General features: G+C 41.7%; 1 protein-coding gene across 4 annotated transcripts in view; it reads right to left on the reverse strand.

Annotated features, from left to right (window-relative positions):
• Nucleotides 1-20,276, reverse strand: part of SPIRE1 (spire type actin nucleation factor 1) — a 226,253-nt gene that overhangs the window by 16,090 nt on the left and 189,887 nt on the right. For all 4 annotated transcript variants that reach the window (XR_012644467.1, XR_012644466.1, XM_074987484.1 and 1 more), the window contains exons 9-11: nucleotides 10,053-10,222; nucleotides 3,743-3,833; nucleotides 331-473 (exon numbers count right to left, since the gene is read on the reverse strand). Coding sequence is in view for 2 of the 4 variants with exons in the window: in XM_074987484.1 (XP_074843585.1) it covers nucleotides 331-473; nucleotides 3,743-3,833; nucleotides 10,053-10,222 (404 nt within the window). In the remaining 2 variants the exon portion in view is untranslated. The remainder of the gene's footprint in view (nucleotides 1-330; nucleotides 474-3,742; nucleotides 3,834-10,052; nucleotides 10,223-20,276) is intronic.

The following is a 20,276-nucleotide window of genomic DNA, read 5'->3' on the forward strand; positions in this document are numbered from 1 at the left end:
GTTATTATTTTTTGGAAGTGGCTGAAATAAAAAAAACTAGAGAGGAACGTCAGTAACAAAGTTCAGATCAGGAGCCATAAGTTTTCCAACTTCTGGGCCATCTGAACTTGGGGTTTTGGTTCAATATATCAGAGCGAGAGAAAATTTAATCTTGATCCAAACTCCCCCAAAAATTTCAGGCCTGGTTTGAATTTGGAATTTTGCATTGCATTCAGCTCTAATCACAATCTAACCAAGTTACAATTTTGTTTAAACTCTTAGAGTCTATCTTAATCACCACCGTGGAGTTACTGTCCTCCCCTCACTATAGCCAATGCTAATGATACTTACAAGTGACCTAGAGTTCTGTTTTGAAGGTGGTAGGAACTGTCTCACATTGGTCGGTGTTTCCTTTTCAATGGAGTGTCGTCTCTGTGGTGGTTGCCGCCTCTCTGGCTGTGGCGTGGATGATATTGGCAAAAATTTCGGAGGCACTAAAGATTCAACCAGCAGAAGTTAGATCCAATGACCATTCAATAACATTGGTCAACATTGGAAACAGCCACAGTATTGGTGGAAAATCTACTGTTAACTTCTAAAGTAACACAAGATAGACTATCTTCACATAAACGTCAAACGGGGCACATTTTCAAAAACAGATGAAGAGCATGTTTCCCCCAAAATGTTTCACCCCTTGAAGAAAAAAAAACCCCAACCACTTGTTGACATGCAATTACACTACTAGCATGCCAATCTTGATGCATAATTCAGATTTCTGAAGATGCAGGGGGACTGCACTAAAGTCTGCAGGTGTCCACTCATAGAAATTCTGCCCTTGTTGAATATAAAATTTAAAAACAAACCCACTCTACTTTGCTACTGTCAGAGCACATGGAAAAATAATAACTATTTCAGAGAAACCTATATGATTGTAAACATGAAAATCTTTAAAGACACATTGTCAACTTAAAAATCATATTTATGTTAATCTATTTTAACTAATTGCTACACAGGAGCACCTGAGAGAACCAGAACCAAAGGGATGACATAGAAAATGTTTGTTTTTGTTTTAACAGCTGTTTTACTTTGTGCATTGGAAGAATGGTATTTATTGAAAAGACTAGGGGGCTTACATGTACTTACAACCAACTGTTCTCAATAGAATTTTATTAAAAAGGTCCAAGACACATTTCTATGTGTATTAAGTTACACACCATTTTGAGTTTACAAAATCTATAGTTAGAGCCAACTGGGAGTTGACAGCAATCCTTTAAGGGGCCACTCATATGTATCCCATGTGTGCTGAGAAAAAGTCTGATTCAACAATATTATAAGATCATCCATGGCAAGCACTCGATTTTTGCCAGTCCCTTGAGTAGTTGGTGAAGACGGATTTCACTGTACATCAGAACGCAATAAAATGCTACCAATGCAAAGAGCTAAATCAACTACTTGACAAAGAACAGTAACTGCACCACATGCTGTTGTATAGTTGAACTGGTCAGAGACAGTTTATGCCTTTGCATTGATTAACTGCATTTCATTCTTAAAAGAACTGCACAGTATGAACACACTGATTAGGAAGCTTCAGTATGTCTCCTCTTTTCCTGTAACTGTATGGAAAGGCAAGGCCAAATCCTACTCTTAATTATACCAGTTTAAAGGCTGGATAACTCCACTGAAATCTATATTAAGACAAAAGTAAGAAGAGAATTTAGCCCTTAGGCTTATATAAATATATTATCATCAGACAAACTCTGTTTTCACAACACCAAATGAAACTGTAAAATGCACACACTTATTTTCTTTTGTTCAGTCTTTAAAAAAAATCTATCCTACAAAGTGGTTTTTACATTTTATAATTATAAAAAGGAAACAGTTTCTTTTTTCTTTCTTCATGTGACTAATATCCCCTTTAAAATTAGATGGAGTATAAAATCTTGTTTGCACTTGAAATGTTACAGCAGTTGTGCCACTGTAATGGTTCAGTGTAGACTCACAGTACAATGCCAAGAGTGGCACTCCTGTCAGTGTACTGAATTTAACCTCCAAGTGACACTCCATATCTCAAAGTGGCATCCTGGAACCCCCATACTCACTACTATCAAAGTTTGCCTTCTGAGGTATTCTTTTAAAAACCTTGGTCTTGATTTGTTGAGTAGTATGTACTATCATTGTATGAGAAGCTATGAAGTTTTGCTACGTGTTACTGCAATATATTGTGGGGTTGGGAGATGCTCACAGCCAACCTTTCATTTGTGAGAAAGGTCCAGCCAGTGGCTCAAGGCCACCCCTTCAAGAAAGAATCCACTGTTTCAGAGATTTCTTAGAGCATGCATGTAATGAGGACTCTCTGAATCCTACATAACAGCAGAGATCTTTTCAGCAAGCTGTAAAAAAATATAGAAGCGGGCCAGTGACATCATCCCTTGGCTTCTCACCTGCCCCGGCTCAACAGCTGGAGGAACATCTGGTGGAAAAACTTACAAGCTGGGAAGGAGCATCCCAGGCTAGAAATGAGGATCCAGTTTGTGTACTGAGGATGTGCTAGTGTGAGATACTGCTGGGCTCAAAGTCTGGTTAGTTTGTAGAACTTAGACTGCCAGTTTATTTTTGTGTCTTATGTAAACAATTCTGGTATCTTCACCTACAACTTATAATCACTCACAATTGATATTACTGTGTTTAATAAAACTGTTTTAGATTTTACCTAAAACAGCATTTGGCTGAAGAAATTGAGAAATCTCAGCTTAGTTTATAAATGCTACTGTATCCATCCACACTGAACAAGTAGTGAATGACTTAATGAACTTACATTAGCCAAGCTTCTGAATAGTGCAAGAAGGTACAGTTGTGGGAAGCAAGGCTGGGGAACTGTGTGGAACTTGCTAGAGCCCCCTTATTAATAGTCCATGACTGGCTGGGAGATGATTCATGTAACGCAGCTGGGTGTGTTCCTGCCTATGGATGTCTGTGTAAGCGCAGAGCCTGCCAGATGTTTGTAGCTTGACAACAGCACTGCCGTGTGAGAGCCAACTCACATTGGTAGGACAGAGTGCTCAGCAATTATAAAGTCCAGGATGGATCCTGAGGACCTCATCAAACTCCCCAAAAGGCAGCAGCTAGATTGACAGAATTCTTCCATTGACCTAGCATGACCTACAGCACATGTTCGGTGGCTTAATTACGTTGCTCATAGGCGTGGATATCTCACAGCCCTGAGGTCACAGCTGAGTCAATGTAATTGTTGAAAGTAGATCTGGCCTCAGTCACAGAATGTATGCATCTCTGTATTCCAAACAATTTTTTTTCCAAAAAAACAGATGACATAGTGTGAATGCTTCTGAATAAATACTTTTGGTATTTTAAATTATTCTAGTAGAGTTAATTCTAGGTCATTGTCTTAGTGGAGGCTGCTGTTCATAATGCAAATTCAATTCAAGGAAAAAAAAACCTCTTTCCCCCCCATAACAATATTTTCTGTCATTTAATTTATATGTGCACCATATGCAATAGGCCTTCATTTTCATGTCAGTCATGAGGACATTTTACTCAATGTTAACCTATTCAGCCGGTTTCTTTTCTAGGATTGAGCCCTAGATATTTGCCAATGAATGCTGATCCGCTCTGAAGAGATGACACTAGCATTTTAGCAAAACATTCTCATGCAAAATTCATGTGACAGAAAATGCTAGAAGGTTCGAAAGAAAAACAAGTTTTCTGTTTCTGGTAAAATAGGCTTTCCTAGACACTGAACACTTACTCTTTCTACCAGAGGCTTTCTCTTGAAAGGCATCTGCCATTTGGGAAGGAGAGACAATGCTGCTGTTCGCTGATTTGTGCACAGACTCCTCCTGGAAGTAAACAAAATTGGAAGCATTAGAATTATTTAGAGTCAGTCTCTCTCACACTCCTTCCCTACCCTATCTTATCATAGAAATAATGAGAAGTCCCATGGCACCTTATAGACTAGCAGATATTTTGGAGCATAAGCTTTCATGGGCAAAAACCCGCTTAATCAGATGCATACGAAGTGAGTCTTTCCCCACGAAAGCTCATGCTCCAAAAATCTGTTAGTCTTTAAGGTGCCACAGGACTTCTCGTTTTTTTTGTAGATACAGACTAACACAGCTGTTCCTCTCATACTTATCATATCACAGGTAAATCACAGCATGAAACCACTAAACTTCCAAAACTACACCTACAAAAAATATTGAAACTAGCCAAGACTTATGTATGTAGAATTTTCCAAATTAATCTTTTGCTCCAAACTGGAATGTGTAGAACATACTAAATATACTTAATTATATTATTCAAAATAAGAATAGAAAGCTAGGTGACTCTGTAGTAATCTACCTTTTCCTCAGTAATAATTATTTCTGGCACTGAGGGCCCTAGCAGGGACAAGCCAAATTAATAGACGTTTGTACCTCATATCAACAAGAAATCAGGATTCAGCACTTAGCTTCCCTGTTCTCCAAATGAGGCATGAGTGACCCTGGAACATGTGACTCAGTAAAGAGCAATTAATCTAATCACTAATCTCCACAACCCCCTTCTCTAATCTCTAATCTTGGTGTACTTCTCCCTCCCTCTGTGCTTAGCTCATTCATTACATAAGTTTGTAGTCATCATAGTAGCCAGGCACTAATAAGTTCTGGGAGACAAATGACAGTGAAATAGGCTTTGACTAACACTTTTCAGTTTATGGGTGGCTGAAGAGTAGTGTTTCTCCGACTCAATACCATTTCAGACTGCCCTTACATAAAACACACAGCCTAAATTATCTTGTACAAACAAGATCCGGTATATCACTGTAGCCTAAAAAGAGAATATAGGGCTGAAAAAATGTGGTGAGTTCTGGCCTAAATGATTTTAACAAAGGAGATCTGCAGCGTTACCTCCAATAGTTTTGGGGTTTATAAATCAAACCAGTGACTCATGCTGAAAACAAGCAAGGAACTCAGCCTCTCAGTTCACTCCACAGTAGTGATGAGAAGAAGACAGCACTGCAAACAAATGCCTTTGATAGGGATGCCTATTGCCTCTGCCTCCAAGATAATGATGATGATTATCATTATGATCATTGTCCTTTTTTTCTCCCCTTCCCGAGGGTGCGACTGAATCTTCAGCTACTTCTGAGGTGGGGTAAAACTAGCTCAGAGCCAATGTAAGAGTTCAAAGGAAACTATTCATCTTGAATAACTTCGGGAAGAATGGGAGCCATAGATATTTACTATATCCCACTGTTTATAAATGCCAGTTTGAGTGGTAAACTTCCTTGGCAAATTAATACTAATGAATCATGTGCAGTAATTATTCATGACTCTTGAGAGGAATTTGCTTAGACTGGAGTCTTTGCAGTTAATTGCTAATGCTGGAAATACCGAAACTCACAAGCAGGGGTGGCACAATCAAAATCCTGGATCCAGACACCTTTGGATACCTTTACATCCAGATGCAAATAAGTTTAATCTCCTGTCTACTAAGAAAGGCACTTCTGCTTACAGGCATAACTTGAGGAGAGTGCCTGACTGTCACAATCAATATTATCAGTTTAGTTTATATAAATGGCCCTATTAGGAGATTATTTCTATAATTATTTAATATATGCAAGGCTTCAAATGCCACACACTTATTCAGACATGCAGGGGAGTATGGGTCTGTTTATTCAGGCTGTGACTTGGATGGAAGAGCAGGCCTGCTTGCCTCACTGATTTTTGCATGTAAGTAGGCCGGGAAGGGACTCCAGATCCTCCCCCTGCACCAACTACCCAACTAGGTAGGTATATGATATGCTGTCTTTCAGAAATCTGAAGATTTTTACTCCTCCCACAAAACACAAGAGGAGCAGGGGAAGAACTGTGAGCTGAGTCACAGTTCATCTGATCTGCTCCTGGGGCAGTGTAGCTATGTGCTGCTCCTTATTCAGAGTAGATAGCAAAGTTATAATCTGGGGACTGAAGAATAGCAAGTAATTCTAAATAGGTTAGCCCAATTCACTCTCTGTGCAGTCACAAGCATGGAAACATCTAAGTCATTTGTAGACTTTTAGAATAGTACAACACCATCATTTATATATGCCCCAAACTTTAAAAAACAAAGCAAAACAAAACACAAAACAAAATAAAAACCAAACCAGAGAATAAATATGGTATTTCACCATAAATAATGATCTTGTTTGGTTTTCTTTACTTCTCCTCATAGGTCCTTTTACGTATCCTCTGTCAATCCTGTAATTTCCCGATATTAAATTTGTATTTTTTCTTTCCCACTGAACACAGCACTGTGCCTGAGACCTAACCAGCATGGAGCAGGTTAGTATGAGTATCTTGCTTGTTTCACAAGCTATTTGATTAATTCAACTCAATATAAGATTTATCTTTTTTCTTTTTTGGCAACAGCATGGCATAGTCAATTTATTTTCAATTTATGGTTTACTTCATGCTCTAAAGATTTCCCTATGTTGTATCTCATTATATGCTGTACTCCCAAATCCACAATCATGCATCTAATTATTCCTTTCCACAAAAATCAATTTACATTTATCTTTACTGCCTTTCTTCTTATTTACTCACTTCATTTCTCCAAGTGCAAGATCATGATGTGTCAGCCTAGCACTGACCTACAAGCTAGGGGATCCTGAATTCTAGCCTCATATCTTTCACTGATTGCTGTTAGTATTTGTTACTTCAGGCAAGTTGTAAATAAGACCCAAATGTCCTCTAATTTCTCATACCACCTGTCAGAATGAGCACACCCCATTATAGGCTGGCATAACACAAAATATTGCAGTGTTGCTCTGACAGCCTCTAACAGCTTCACCACATGTAGAGTTTTACAACTTTACGGCCTCCATGATAACGGACACATAGCTTTAGTTTAAGTGTTAGAGAGTCAAGCTTTTATCTCTACAGGTGCCATATTCATTCCTCACTGTTGACCCAGAACAGGGACACCGTTACACTTGGCTATACTTTTTGTAACTTCTAGACCTGGAGTCAGCAACCTCTGCAAGGCGGAGTGCCAAAATTTGACCTTTTGACCTCTATGTACAGTCCCAGCGCTGGTGACACTTTTTAAAGTCCCTAATAGTCCGACTTACAACAACTTCATTAATAAATTCGGATGCACAGCTTTACCGTGTAGGCAGTGGTTGGTTCCATTAGCTGGTCCTTTGTTAATCCACAGGCAGCATGGCTTTGAGCAAGCTCCTGGCTGCATGGGAGCGGAGGGATATGGCTTAGCTTCCACCTCACTTGCTGACCCCTGTTCTAGACCACACTCTACTCTCTGAACTAAGCACAGAAGCCACAAATACTATGCCCACCTTTCCACTAATGTTTCACAAATGGCTGTGTAACCCACAGGTGCCCACAGAGAAAAAATGCTGTGCACCCAACAGCAGCCTCCGCATCACACCTCTCCAACCCATCTCCATGTCTTCTGCCCACGATGTCCCCAGGGATCAGTTCCTCCTTCCTCATGTCCCCCACCTATTGCAATCAGCTGTTTTGTGGTGTTCAGGAGGCTGGGGCTGGGTGTGGGGTCGAGCAGGGAGGGAGCAAAGCGGTGCACGTGGGGAAAGGCGGGGGGAGCCTGGGGCTGGGCCATGGATTGAGCACTCCCCACCACACTGGAAAAACTGGTGCCGGTGATGTGACCCACTTGCACACTGCGCATTGCCTCCTCCTTTATCAGCTGATTCACAGGAGGAGAACACCAGACTTCACTTTCTGCTGCTAGGGCTTAGATGTTGTGTTCATATTTGTTTTATTCTTACATGCTGTGTTCGTGTTTTGGTAAATGGGAGCTGTTCCTTTAAGCACAGGATGGGGACCTTATTGGCAGGCCCACTGACAGAGGTGAGGGGACAGGGGCAATTGCATAGGGGCCTGCTGATAGAGGGGGTCTGGGACTGGTGCTGCCACTGCTGTGCTGCTGCCACACTGCCACTGCTGTAGCCCTGCTCAGGTCTGTTTAAATAGTGCTACTGTTGCAGCATAGCCCGAGGTGGGATCTGCAGAGCTTCAGGGCAGGAAGGGGGCTGGGAGGTTGGAATCGTGTGAGTGAATGGGAAGGAGAGAGAGCTAGGCTGGGAAGAGAAGGAGGGAGCTGAGCGCCAGGACAGAGCTAGGCACAGGACTGTAGGGAGCGAGGGCTGAGCAGGGCAGAGAAACCGGGGGTGGGGGGGGGGATGCACACAGGATAGCTGTGGGGCCAAGGTGGCTAGGAGTGTCTGGGGGCCAGAGAAGGAAGGGGACCGAGCTTGGCACAGGAACACAATGGCAGGGCAGACCTGGGTGGGTGTGGGGGCAGGCAGGGGAAGGAGCAGAGCTGGGCAGGGTTTGATGGAGGGACAGAGAGTGGAAGGAGCCAAGCCGGGCACATGAGTGCTGGGGGGCAGATCTGTGCAGGGGTGACTGGGGTGGCAGAGTGGGGAAGGAGGTGAGAGGAGCACCTGAGGCAGGTAGGGGATGGGGTTGCAACTGACTGGGGGTCCTTTGATTGAGGGCTAGCACTCAGGGTTTCCCTGGGCAGTGGTGGCTTGTGACTCTGCCTGAAGGAGTGCGGCAGGGGGCCCATTGACTGTGCTGCCCTCACTCCTGGAATTCCTGTCAGCGAGGCTGCTTACTGGACAGCGTATTCAGAGACTGTGCAGTGTGTCTGAGAGTTTGTTGATGCGTCCTTTCCAGAGAGCTGAACACTGCCTAAGAAAGCTCCAGAAGGTCAGAACTTGATTTAACAGATGTGATTTTCTGGACAGCAAGCTTTATTTTTGAAGGTGTAATATGAGCACTTCTTGGGGACAGGATAGACCAGGTGATAAACAAACTGAAGAGTTTTATTTTATTTACTAGAGATCAACAGGTCTGTTTGAGCTGGGCTGGGTTCAGGGTGATTTCCCTCTAACGGATGTGCGACTGCCCATAAATGAGATAGGTTTGGTAGGTCCCAAGTTCAGCTCCCAAATCATAAGCTCACCCCGCGTTTTGTGCCTATTGTAAACTGCTTGGGGACACCATCTCTCACTATATTTTTGTATAGTGCCTAGCATAATGGGGCCATATTCACAGTTGGGTCTTCAGAAAATTCTCCTATCTGGGGATCGAAATTGTGCCAGTTGCAATATATTTACAAGACTTGCTCATATTGCAACTGTCATGTTTTTCTGGGATGTGACTCAGGATTTTTGAATCTTTTGGGGTTGGCAAAGCAGTAATTCAATACTCAAATTATAACTAAGAAACACTCAGAAATAAATGGCATCTATGAACCTGCAGATGATAGAACTGTATAATGTAATGATGTCTTGTAATGTGCATTAATGATAAGCGATAAAATACATGAATGCAGTTCAACGGTTAGTGTGAGAATAAATAGAAAGCAACGATAATTCTGCTAGCCACCCATCTCTGGTCAGCAGGAAGGAACGGTCTTTCAGGCTTTTGGTAGAGAGACATCCGGCCGACTATGTCTGTTTCTGATATCAAAGGAGAAAGAGATCAAAAGGATCCCTGTGATGCAGTATGATCACATTGCTGCTCCTGGAAACAACTAGAATGTAGGTTGTGGTGTGGAGGAGATGTAATAAATAATTAAAGGTTTGTACTAGCAAAAGTTTTTATTAGATTGAATACCCTGACAAAGGCTGTTATATCCCTTTACCTATGTGAAGCAATATAGAGTCTTGGGGGGCGGGGTTGGAGGACATGTGGGAAGGAGTGGAGTGTAGGCAGGACAGGGTGAGGCCAGAGTGGGGCTTAGGGGTAGGGCCAGAGTGTGGGGTGTGTACAGAGCCTTGCACCCTGCTAGGGACAGTCCTACTCGGTGCAGTCCACGGAAGGGCTGGGTGTGGGATGGGGCCGGCTGCTGGATCCAGTGTTGCCCTGTATGCAGCATGCAGCTGCCTAGGGCACCACAGAATGTGGGGCACCTGTGTAGTCTGCACATTTATAGGGATGGCTTTGCTTATGAAATTATTGCCCCAGTTTATTAGCTCCATGAACTGGTAGAAAGAATAATTTCTGAAATTCAACTGAGGTAAAAGCGCGGGGCCCCTTTTGTCTTACCTCTGAATCCGAGCTATCCAGTTCAGCCAACGTAGGAGCTTTAAGGAGTCTCTTTCGCTGCACTGTTATTTGGGTACTGTTGACACCATTCACCTTTGCTTCTGGTGCCAAGCCACCATTCACTACAGAGCTGTCTGCTAATTTTCTTGAGGCCTCTGGTGTGGATACATCTGGCAAAAGAAACTAAACGTTTGTACTTGGAACTCAGAAGGAAAAGATATCAGGGCAATCAATTTGTGATGCCCCTCTCAGTTCTTACGTCAAGGCAGCGTGCAGAGAGAAAAGCCTCATCTGATAACTGCATGTGCAGGATTATTTTCTTTTAGCAATATGTTGCTGAGAAAATTACAGGTTGTGGTGTGCAGTACAGACATGATGTAAGAAAATGAGAGCAGTGGAAAAAACAGCAGTGCACTTTGGGTTTTTAGACTTTGGCATTTAAAAAATAAAAAGCTTGTTAAAGGAGTAAACATCCTGCCACCTTTGATTTGCTACAGTTAGCTAAATAATCAGAATCCTAAGAAACAGGTAGCCACTGCTAAAACCACACAGGTGGGTCTCCAGTGAATACCAAAACCATTCTACATTTAAAGTATGAGTTTTGACACAAAATGAACACAAACAATTCCAGGGAAGGCACAATTACACTTTGTTTTTCATATTCTGAACAGCAACGACAATGAGTTAAACATCTTGTGTTAAAGGTGCATAATCTCAGGTTTACATTTTAATGCATATTGAAAATGAAAAATAGGTGTTTGGTCGAGCCTTGCATTATGTAACAACAGAGTCAGGGGTCCTAATTCTGTTTATATCTACACAGGTATGACGTGTGTAACTTAGTAAAGTTGTTCTGGATAGTCACACGTATGAGATCAGAATGAGGCCTATATAATGTAAACAGAGGTCTGCTGTGACCAGTCTAAACCTAGACAATAATCTAGTGTTTGATGCTCTAGACTGGGGGAAACGTGAGATTGACATGTCTGTCTCATCTTAGAAAAATAGCAAGAACAGTGAGGTTTCAATATGTTTAAAAAAGTCTGTGTTTGGAGGGGAAGCATTTAATGGAAGAATTTACATCCCTAGTTTGCATATTTGCCTATGCATCTGGCCTTTCTATCTGTACAGTTGTCTGATCCCCATCGGTGTACTGAATGAGAACACTGTGAATGAGGGCATTACCTTTGCCCTCACAATGCCCTTGTGAGTTAAGGAAGCATTCTTCCCATTTTAAAGCTAAGGAACTAAGCAAAAGAGCGTGAAAGTGACTCTCTGTAGGTCATACAGGATCTCTCTCTGTGGCAGAGCATGGAATTGAAACCAGCCTCCCAAATCTGATGCTAGGGCCCTAAGCACTAGATCAACTCTTTTAGTAATTTCTGTAGCAGCACTTGGTAGAAATAACTCGTGAAGACATATTTTTCCTGACACAGCATAATTTACACCTGGGTGAATTGTCTCTGCAGCAGGGGATTGAATTGATGCAGTTTCTCTGTGTAATACCTTGATAAAATTCTACCTGCAATTGTAGAAGTGAGCAAAAGGACTATTTGGATCACAGGAATATTCCAAACCTGCAAATCTGAATACTACACTATGGCTGTGTCTACACTAGTTCCCTTCTTTGAAGGGGGCATGGTAATCAGCCTGATCAGAGAATACTAATGAAGTGCTGCGATGAATATGCAGCACTTCTTTAGGCTAACTCTCCCCGGGGCAACTTCCAAGTTGCAAACTTCAAAGCGCCAGCACACTGTGTAGCTGCAGGCACTTCAAAGTACCCACGCAACTTCAAAGCGCCCGTACTCCCCAAAGGGTAATTCGAAGTGCCCGCAGCTACACTGAATGCTGGCGCTTCAAAGTTTGCGACTTGGAAGTTGCCATGGGGAGAATTCACCTAACGAGGCGCTGCATGTTTATCGCAGCACTTCATTAGTATTCTCTGCTCAGGCTGATTACCATTCCCCCTTTGAAGAAGTGGGCAAGTGCAGACATAGCTTAGTACTATAGATTCAACATTTTCCCCAACCAAGAATCTCTCACCACAGGCCTCAGAAGAACGCAGTTGTGACCTCTCTTGCATCTGTCCCGTGCTTGCTTTAAAGGGGAAGGTGGAGGCATTACTGGCAGCACCAGCAGCATCTTCTCTAACGTCTCCCCTTGTGTTAAGCTGGGGGCATGACAGCGTTGCCGCCTCCGCCCCTCTCCTTCCCCCACGGCTTTCACCGCTGGTAGCCGAGCGAGCTGATAGGGGATGTTTCATCTGCCCTTTCCTGCTCAGCACCTGCCTTGGAAAGAGTCTGAGTCCCCAGCCGTGCAGCCGCGCCCAAGAAAACTCTGTTCCTAGCCTTGTCTGTCTGATTCAGGCTCCACCTCCACCCTGTTCAGTGCCAGGGTTACACTTGCTGTGAGAGCAGCCTGGTTCTGCCATGCTGGGCTGGGCACTGACTGGGCTGTAGGAAGGGTTGGCATGTATCTTGCCACAGGGCTGCTGGCCTTGCCATCAACTGCCTGGAGCCACCCTGCACTGTGGGCTTGGCCAGGGATTGTTGGCTTTGGGTCCCTTGTGCCCCAAGCAGTGTGGCCAGCATTCCCCAGCAGAGGCTGTAACAAAAACAGCAGGTGGTCTCATCATCTGATGGTCGCTTTCTCAGGCTTTTCTTTGCAACCTGCAAGAGTGATACTGACTTTCATTAGCAAAAAGGGCATTGACCCTCCAATGATTTGCCACTGGGGCTTGAAGGGGAGGGCTGTGGAAGACTGATGGGCGGGGGGACTGCTGGTCTTTTCCACTCTGCCTAAAACAAGGGTGTGCAAAGTGGGGGGTTCACCCCTGGGGGCATGAAATTTCATAAGGGGGGTGCAGTGCAATTGCCCTCCCCCATGGGCCTCTGCTGCCCCTGCCCCCACAGTCTCCACTGATGCTAAGGGAGTGTGGTGTGTCACTTCTGGGAGAATGTGGGGGCGCTGCTAATTTCAGGGATGAAAAAGGGGGCCTGACAAAAACAGTCTGCTCACCCCTGTAGTAGAACATAACTATCGAATTTGTTTTGAATAGCTCGTTCATCACCCCTCTCCCCCAGGAAATTGAGAGGCGAGTTTTAAATGCCCCCACATACCTAATTTCCAAAAAAGAAAAAGTCTGTGAATAAAAAGATTGAGCTCTATTTATGATAACTGATGTGGTTAGACTATTAGTTATCTGTAAACACTGGGACAACTGCTGGGTACTGGTGGAAGAAATGTGAATCCATACAGTTTCATTGGTTTCAGTGCAAAAGATTTGCCCCAAAATTCTAACAACGTTATTTGTTACCCTCTAGTCACCTCTGTTATTCTCCTGTTTACAATGTTCCTGTAATCTAATCAGGAATTAGAAACACTGTGATGCCCTGACTAACCACACTGCTCCTAAAACAAAGATAAAATATAAAATAGTCAAAGTGGACAACTCACAATCAATAGCCTAATATTTATTAATAACGAATGCCTAACGAAGAAATCAAATTTGGGTTGCAAACAGTTAACTGAAACTGACAGTGGATTTGTAACAAAACAACACCCATTAAAATACTTCAGTCAGCTCTAGGTCATACAGATCACTGTGGATGCTTCTGAGGCAATTCAGCAGCTACCCAGACATGCAGCTGTATCTCAGGGGTGTTAGATAAGGATGTTAATGGTTAACTGGTGAATGGTAAATCTCATCCTGTTCAGCTGAGGCTTACTGGTTATGGTTAACCCACAGGGAATGGAGCAGCCCCACACCCATTGCAAGAAGGGGGCTGTTCCAGTCCCATGGGGTTGCCATAGGTGGGGGACAGTCCAGAACGGTGGCTTGGGGGAGTGCTGGGGAGGCAGCTCCAACCCAGCCACTCTGGAGCCTCCCCACCCACAGTGCGCTGAGAACTGGTGCTGCTCTGTCCATGCTGGAGTGCCCTGCACCCATGGCAGTGCCACGGGCAGGGAAGTAACAGCTGGGCCAGAGCAGCCCTGGTCCCAGGGGCAGGAGGTGACTGGAGTGGCTGCTCCAGCCCAGAGGGTGGTTAGCCCACAGTTAACCAGTTCAAAGAGATTTTACTTCCCCAGTGCTAGAGCGAACATTTCATTACATAAAAAATTAAATTTTATCAGACACATGGAGGCAGCAGCATCCGCTAACTGGGTTGCAGGTTACTGATTCCAGGGTGAATACTAGCTGAAACATTAGAGTAAATTCTTTTGTTTCTCTCAGATTCTCTTAAGCTATCATTTGTTACAGGTCATGTGGGAATCACAGAAAGATCTGGGTTTGATTATTTGACTACAGAAGCCATATTTGGTTAATTTTGAAGTGACTTTAAATCCTTATACGTTGTGATGTCTATATCTGTAACTAGTCTCAAATGTGCGTGAGAGAAAGCACAAGAAAAAAAAGGCAGGATAAGTTGAAAATTGTTTTTATTTACATGTAAGAATACTCTTATGAAACAGGGAATTAAGTAAATCACAGATTATAAAGTAACTAACCATATGGTGTTTCTGTCCTAAACAGTTTTCATTACCACATGATGGGAACTAAAAACAGGACTGGTTTCTATTGTAAAATATGCTCCTTTGCCTTATCACTTGTACAGTGAGCTAAAGCAAAGGTAGAAAAGAAAATGGATTCTTGAGATTAATATATGCTCTTCTTGAACTACAATATGGAAATACCAGGAAAAGACAATATGATAAGTAATTGTAGCACAAAGATATGCTCTTCATTACGACAGATGGCTTACTTATTTAATTCAAACAAGAAAAGTAATTAATCATTATACTGAAAATCATATCTTTCTAGGTGTGGACCTCATGTGCATGTTTACTGCACAGCATGTAAACTAATAGATTATCTGCCCTTCCTTAGCATTTTCCTGAGATTCAAATTATATTCAAGTAATGTGAGATCCTGCTCAACATCTCACAGGCCTGGGCTTAAGAAGAACAACCCTTACTGGAGCCTGGGCACAGTAGGTTTGGAAAACAAGGGAAACATAACTTTGTAGACACAATATGAAAAACAGATTAATTCTGCAGCAGTTATTTCATTTGCGTGTTCTATTTGGAGCAGGGAATGGGCACTATGATCAGGGTCAGATGTTCTCATCTTTTGAGTTAAGTTCAACACAGGTCCAGATAAGCAAAAGAATTCTGTCACTTACATTCAATGGCTCTATTCTGCCAGGTGGGACTAGAAAGGTCTGGTGCACAGCCTACTTCCCCTAGGTAGGCAATGGGTGAGAAAAGTGGCGCATACCAGCCACATTACCTCAACACCCTCAAGTTTCCCTAACACAAGGGGAATACTTCACCACTCGCTGAAGCCAACAAAAGCTGTTTTGGACCACCAGAACAACAGAAAGCTGCTGTAGGGAGGCCAAGAACCTGTTCTTTAGCATGAAATTTGTCAGGGAGGTTCTTCTTTTCAGTGAGTGTTTACGTTTTTCTGATCTCTCTTCAGCTTGCCAGATAGTAATCAACAAAAAAAAATGTTGAGAAAAAATGTGATAATTATAATTACAAAATGGAAGCAAATTTAAGCCCCTCCCATCAAAATAAAGAAAAAAGCAAAATAATCAAGAAAGCAATGAAATTATACCAAACCATCTGTCTGCCTTTTACGTACATCGCAAGCTGTCTAAATCATTTTGTGCTGCTCATTTGTTGTCTCACTTTTCCCTGTGAGAATGTTGTGATCACCCCTGAATTTGCTTCCAAACATAATGTACAGGAGGATCAATCAGCCAACAAAGCAGGATCACACCTTCATGTGAATCACATGAGTGCTAAAGTACATTTAGCAGATGAATAAGAAAACAGGAGGAGTTCTTCAGTGGTCAGTCAAAGATCAAATTCAAGGCATAGCTTAGTACTGCAGTTTGTACTTAACAAAGATGTTATGATAATAGATTAATAAAGCATGGTTAAGCAAAGTAATCTGAGATTTAACTAAGCAAGAACGTGTCTCAGATCTGTGACTGAACAGGAGGCCTGAAATGAGAAAGTTAATAAAAGGCTAGAGCCACACTACAGCGTAAGAGTGCCCCACTGAAGGTCTTTCCTCTGGGGTTTCATTTTGTGTATGCGTGAAATGATCCTTCTGGGGGTTGATGCTGGCCCCTGAACTCCTCGCGAGAGGTGAGGAATGAGGAAGGTCAATGGGAGAAATGCTCCCGTTGACCTTCCTCCACATGGACAGACATAATGGTCTACTGCAGATAAATCGATTTTAGCTACACAATTGGCATAGCTAAAATTGTGTATCAGCAGTCAACTTCTATATCTAGTATAGATATTGACAAAGACAGGAAGAGTCGAAGCAATCAGGCACTTGTAGAAGGGATAGCATGTGACATCCTTCTTGATCGCCTCACCAAGAAAGGTGCACTTGCTATGTTCTTTTCCACTCTCAGCTTATTTGGCTTTATTTGGAAGTAACAGAAGATTTGAAAAATGAAAGCTTGACTGCTTACACTACCATCTGACTTTATATGCAAGAAAATTTCAGATCTTAAAAGGACACAACATAGCACCTAACATGGGCACATTCTGCAGCCATTAGACTATTTTACAATACATAGATAGAGGTTCATTCTGAACTCTGCTGCTGGAATTACAAAAGTGTTGTGCTTCTTTAAACCATGTAAATAAACAATTCAAATATGGTTTTGCTAGACAATAAAAAGACTGAGCCATGTTACCTGCTCTCACAGAAAAGCCCATAGGAGGAGATTGGAGGCACTGGGACAGAGAGGGAGAACTCAGAGAGTCCCAGGTCATTCTAGATATCTCATGGGGAATGATCAGTTCCCATCCCAGCTGTAGTCCAAGTACCACAGCAGAGATGTGAGCTTCACTGCATAGAAGGCAGTTTTCCTTCTTGGTGGCCAGTCTTAGCAATAAGTCCTGCATCCTCTTTGGGAGCTTCTTTCATGACCAAAGAGATCTCCTCCTCAAAGAGAGGGAATTCACAGAGAATTAGACAGAAGAACATGGGCACATTAAAAATTAATTAAAAAAATACAATATGGTTGCCCAGGAGTGAGTCCCCCTGGATTTGTTAGAAGCTTTACATTCTTCTTTTGCATTTTAATGCTGCAAAACTTAGTAGAGCACATATAACTAAAATAAAGCTTGCAAACCTTCCAATGTAGCTAAAAGTCATTTATTTTTTATAACAGTTCCGGGGTGCATAGACAAATGAGACTAAGTTATACACACATCCATTATATAGATGGGAGTTTCTCTGTGCAATGTGTGTGGGAGATGTTAATTCAGAAAATTTCAATGAGAGATTCAACAGTTTCTGAATAATGTCGAGAGAAAATATTGCAGAAGATGGGCAAGCGAAATAATCAGGGTAGGTGTTTGACTTTAACACAGTACAGTTGTTATATTTTTTGGTCAAACAAATACTACAAGGCTGTAAGACTTAGCTTCAAAACAAAACTTCAGGGGAAAGTGTTGATTTAATAAATAATAAATCAGACGTCAAGGTGAAATAGTATACCAAGCCCTTCCGTAGGTGTTAGGGCTAGCTGTGGACTGCCTTATTCTTCATAAAAATCAATCACAGGTAAAATATAGTAGTTTCTAATATGTGTATATCCCTATTTGGGTGAAGAACTATAGGTTTTAATAGGAAATCTAACTGAATATCAACTTTCACTGACCATGGATTAGAAGAATCCCTTCAAGTTTCTTTCTTACATGAGGGTTAAACAAACAAATGAATGGAACAAATTTCACAGTAAACACAATAACCACGTCAGGTGTTATAGCACCTTTTACCTGACAGGTCAAAACTGTAAGACATGCTAAGTGGCCGCATTGCTGAAAAAGGAAACAAAAACAACAAAAAGAAAACAAAGCAGCTATTAGGAAAGCAGAAAGATAACAAAAAAGAAAAGATTACGTCCATTTGGGACATTTTGGATTCTGATACACGGGCAGGAAACATAAATCCAAAATGTGTCTAAAACACCTTTTTTTTCTTTATTGCAGTTAAACTGTCAATGTAAACACTACAGCTGCATCACTGGCACTTAACAAATACTGTAAGACTAATGTTACACTGATGTGAACCACTGGCAGCAGTATGCAAATAGGTGGTCTCAAAAATGGAAATGGCCGCTCATTTGCATATTCACTCACTGGCAAGGCGCTGCCTCCGGCATAAAAAAAGCTGTGTAAATGTGGTTCTGTCAGTGACCCCTACCCCCCGTTTATCGGCAGCCTCTTATGCCTGATTTTTTTTCCAGGCATAAGAGGCTGCTGACAAAGGGGGGCAGTTTGCTGGCAGAACCACATTTACACAGTTTTTTTTGTGATGGTGGTAGCAGCTGTTGGTGAGCAATGCAAATGATCATCCATTTGAATTTTTGAGACCACCTATTTGCATACTGCTGCCAGCGGTTCCCATCAGTGTAACCTTAGCCTAGGTGTAAAAGGATATTTTAAAAGACAGAACTGTAGAACACTGGGATTGTAATACAATAAAACCAGATGCCAACACAAGAGATAAGCATCTTCAAACAGAATGTAAGGTTTTCCTCAAAATAACATTTATGAAAGAAAATGTATAGCTGACAGAGAAAAATAATCAAAAAATACAGAACCACATTTCACACAAATTTCAGTGAACTGAAACAAAGATTCCCAAATTTCTGGAAGTTTAGTATTTCATGCTTATAACTAATTAGGAGAGAGTTTTCTTTAAAAAAAATCAACATTTGACATTTTACAGAAAAAATATACAAAACACCTGACAGTGTGTGTAAGCCTCAATCCTGTTCCTTGTCAAAAACTGCCTTCCTTTCTGGTCTGCCTCAGTTTTCAAAAATGCATCTGGTTCCCTGCTGTCTCTCCTTTTCAGCCCTCTGAACACTTTGTTCCGATTCATAGGACATGTAGCAGTCAAAGGTTAACTGGGTCTGGAAAGTGTATTTAATATGTCTGTCCCATAATGTGAAACATTTGTGGCTTAATTTGCTCATTCATGAAAATGAGAGACATGGCTACAAGCCACTGTGGTGGCACAGTTGCTCAACACAGCTTAGTCAGTGTTCTTCACTTTTGATGTACAGTTCCTGGACCAATGCATAAACTGCGAATTATGTTAAATTGGTCCATGTTTCAAAAAAATGCAATGGCTAGTAGGAATCAGTATAATGTCAGATTCATTCTTACTTGAGACTTCTTTGGCAGCTCAATCCCAACAGTAAAAATAAACATAAGATGGAAAATGCACTTACTGGATATGTAAAATAATTCTGCACCTCTATGCCTGAATGCTGACTTGTCAGTCTGTTAACTGTGCAAACTTATATGAATGATCCCGCAGTCACACATCTTCTTACACTAAATACCTGTTTAAAAGGTTGCATGGGGATAAACCTTTTAAATGGGAATCAGTTAAGGTTATGTAGAGAAGATGTCTGATCTAAAGCCAAATCTCGGACTAGGGGTACAATATAAGCCACAGGCAACAGCACTTGCAAAGAATGGCTAAATATATTACAATATCTGTCCACTTAATTTATAGCAACATGCTTTAAATATTTTTTTCCAATGGAAAACCCCTCACTCCAAACCTAAAGCAAAGGAAATACAGAAAGGAAGAACTGGTTTTCTGCAATGGTCCATTAACTCAACTTGTTCACACCAGGAAATAAATCCTTATAACTAAAGGAGATACACCTTTTATGCCTGTCTTTTCTCCCTCACTTTCATCACACCTTTTATGAGACTATAAAAATCACACACTTCTACAGATGCTTATTCACATTGGCCACTGTTCCACAGCAAATTTCTCTCTGTGTGTAATTGGCTATGCACAATGTCATTACCAAAATCATTTATCATATTCCAAACAAGGTTTCTTTATGCTTTAAATAACAGAAAAATTCCTGCCCACGTATGTTTTAGCTATATTTTCATAGATACATCCTGAAACTTTATTTATTTTCACTGTTGCCAACTCTGTTTGTCCAGATGGTTTAAATGTATTACCCATAATCATCTCCATATCTTTCTCCCATCTGTGTTCTATGTTGGGCTTCCTTTTAGATTCAAAATGCTTAAGCCTCATTATCTTACATTTCACTATGCTAAATTACATGCCATCGTTATTGATCTGAAAGCCAGGACTATTCATAGCTTTTCTGAATATGGCTGCTCTTTTCCTATTTATCAAAAGAC

The sequence above is a fragment of the Carettochelys insculpta genome, chromosome 2, assembly GCF_033958435.1.
Source record: "Carettochelys insculpta isolate YL-2023 chromosome 2, ASM3395843v1, whole genome shotgun sequence".
Classification (NCBI taxonomy): Eukaryota; Metazoa; Chordata; order Testudines; family Carettochelyidae; genus Carettochelys; species Carettochelys insculpta.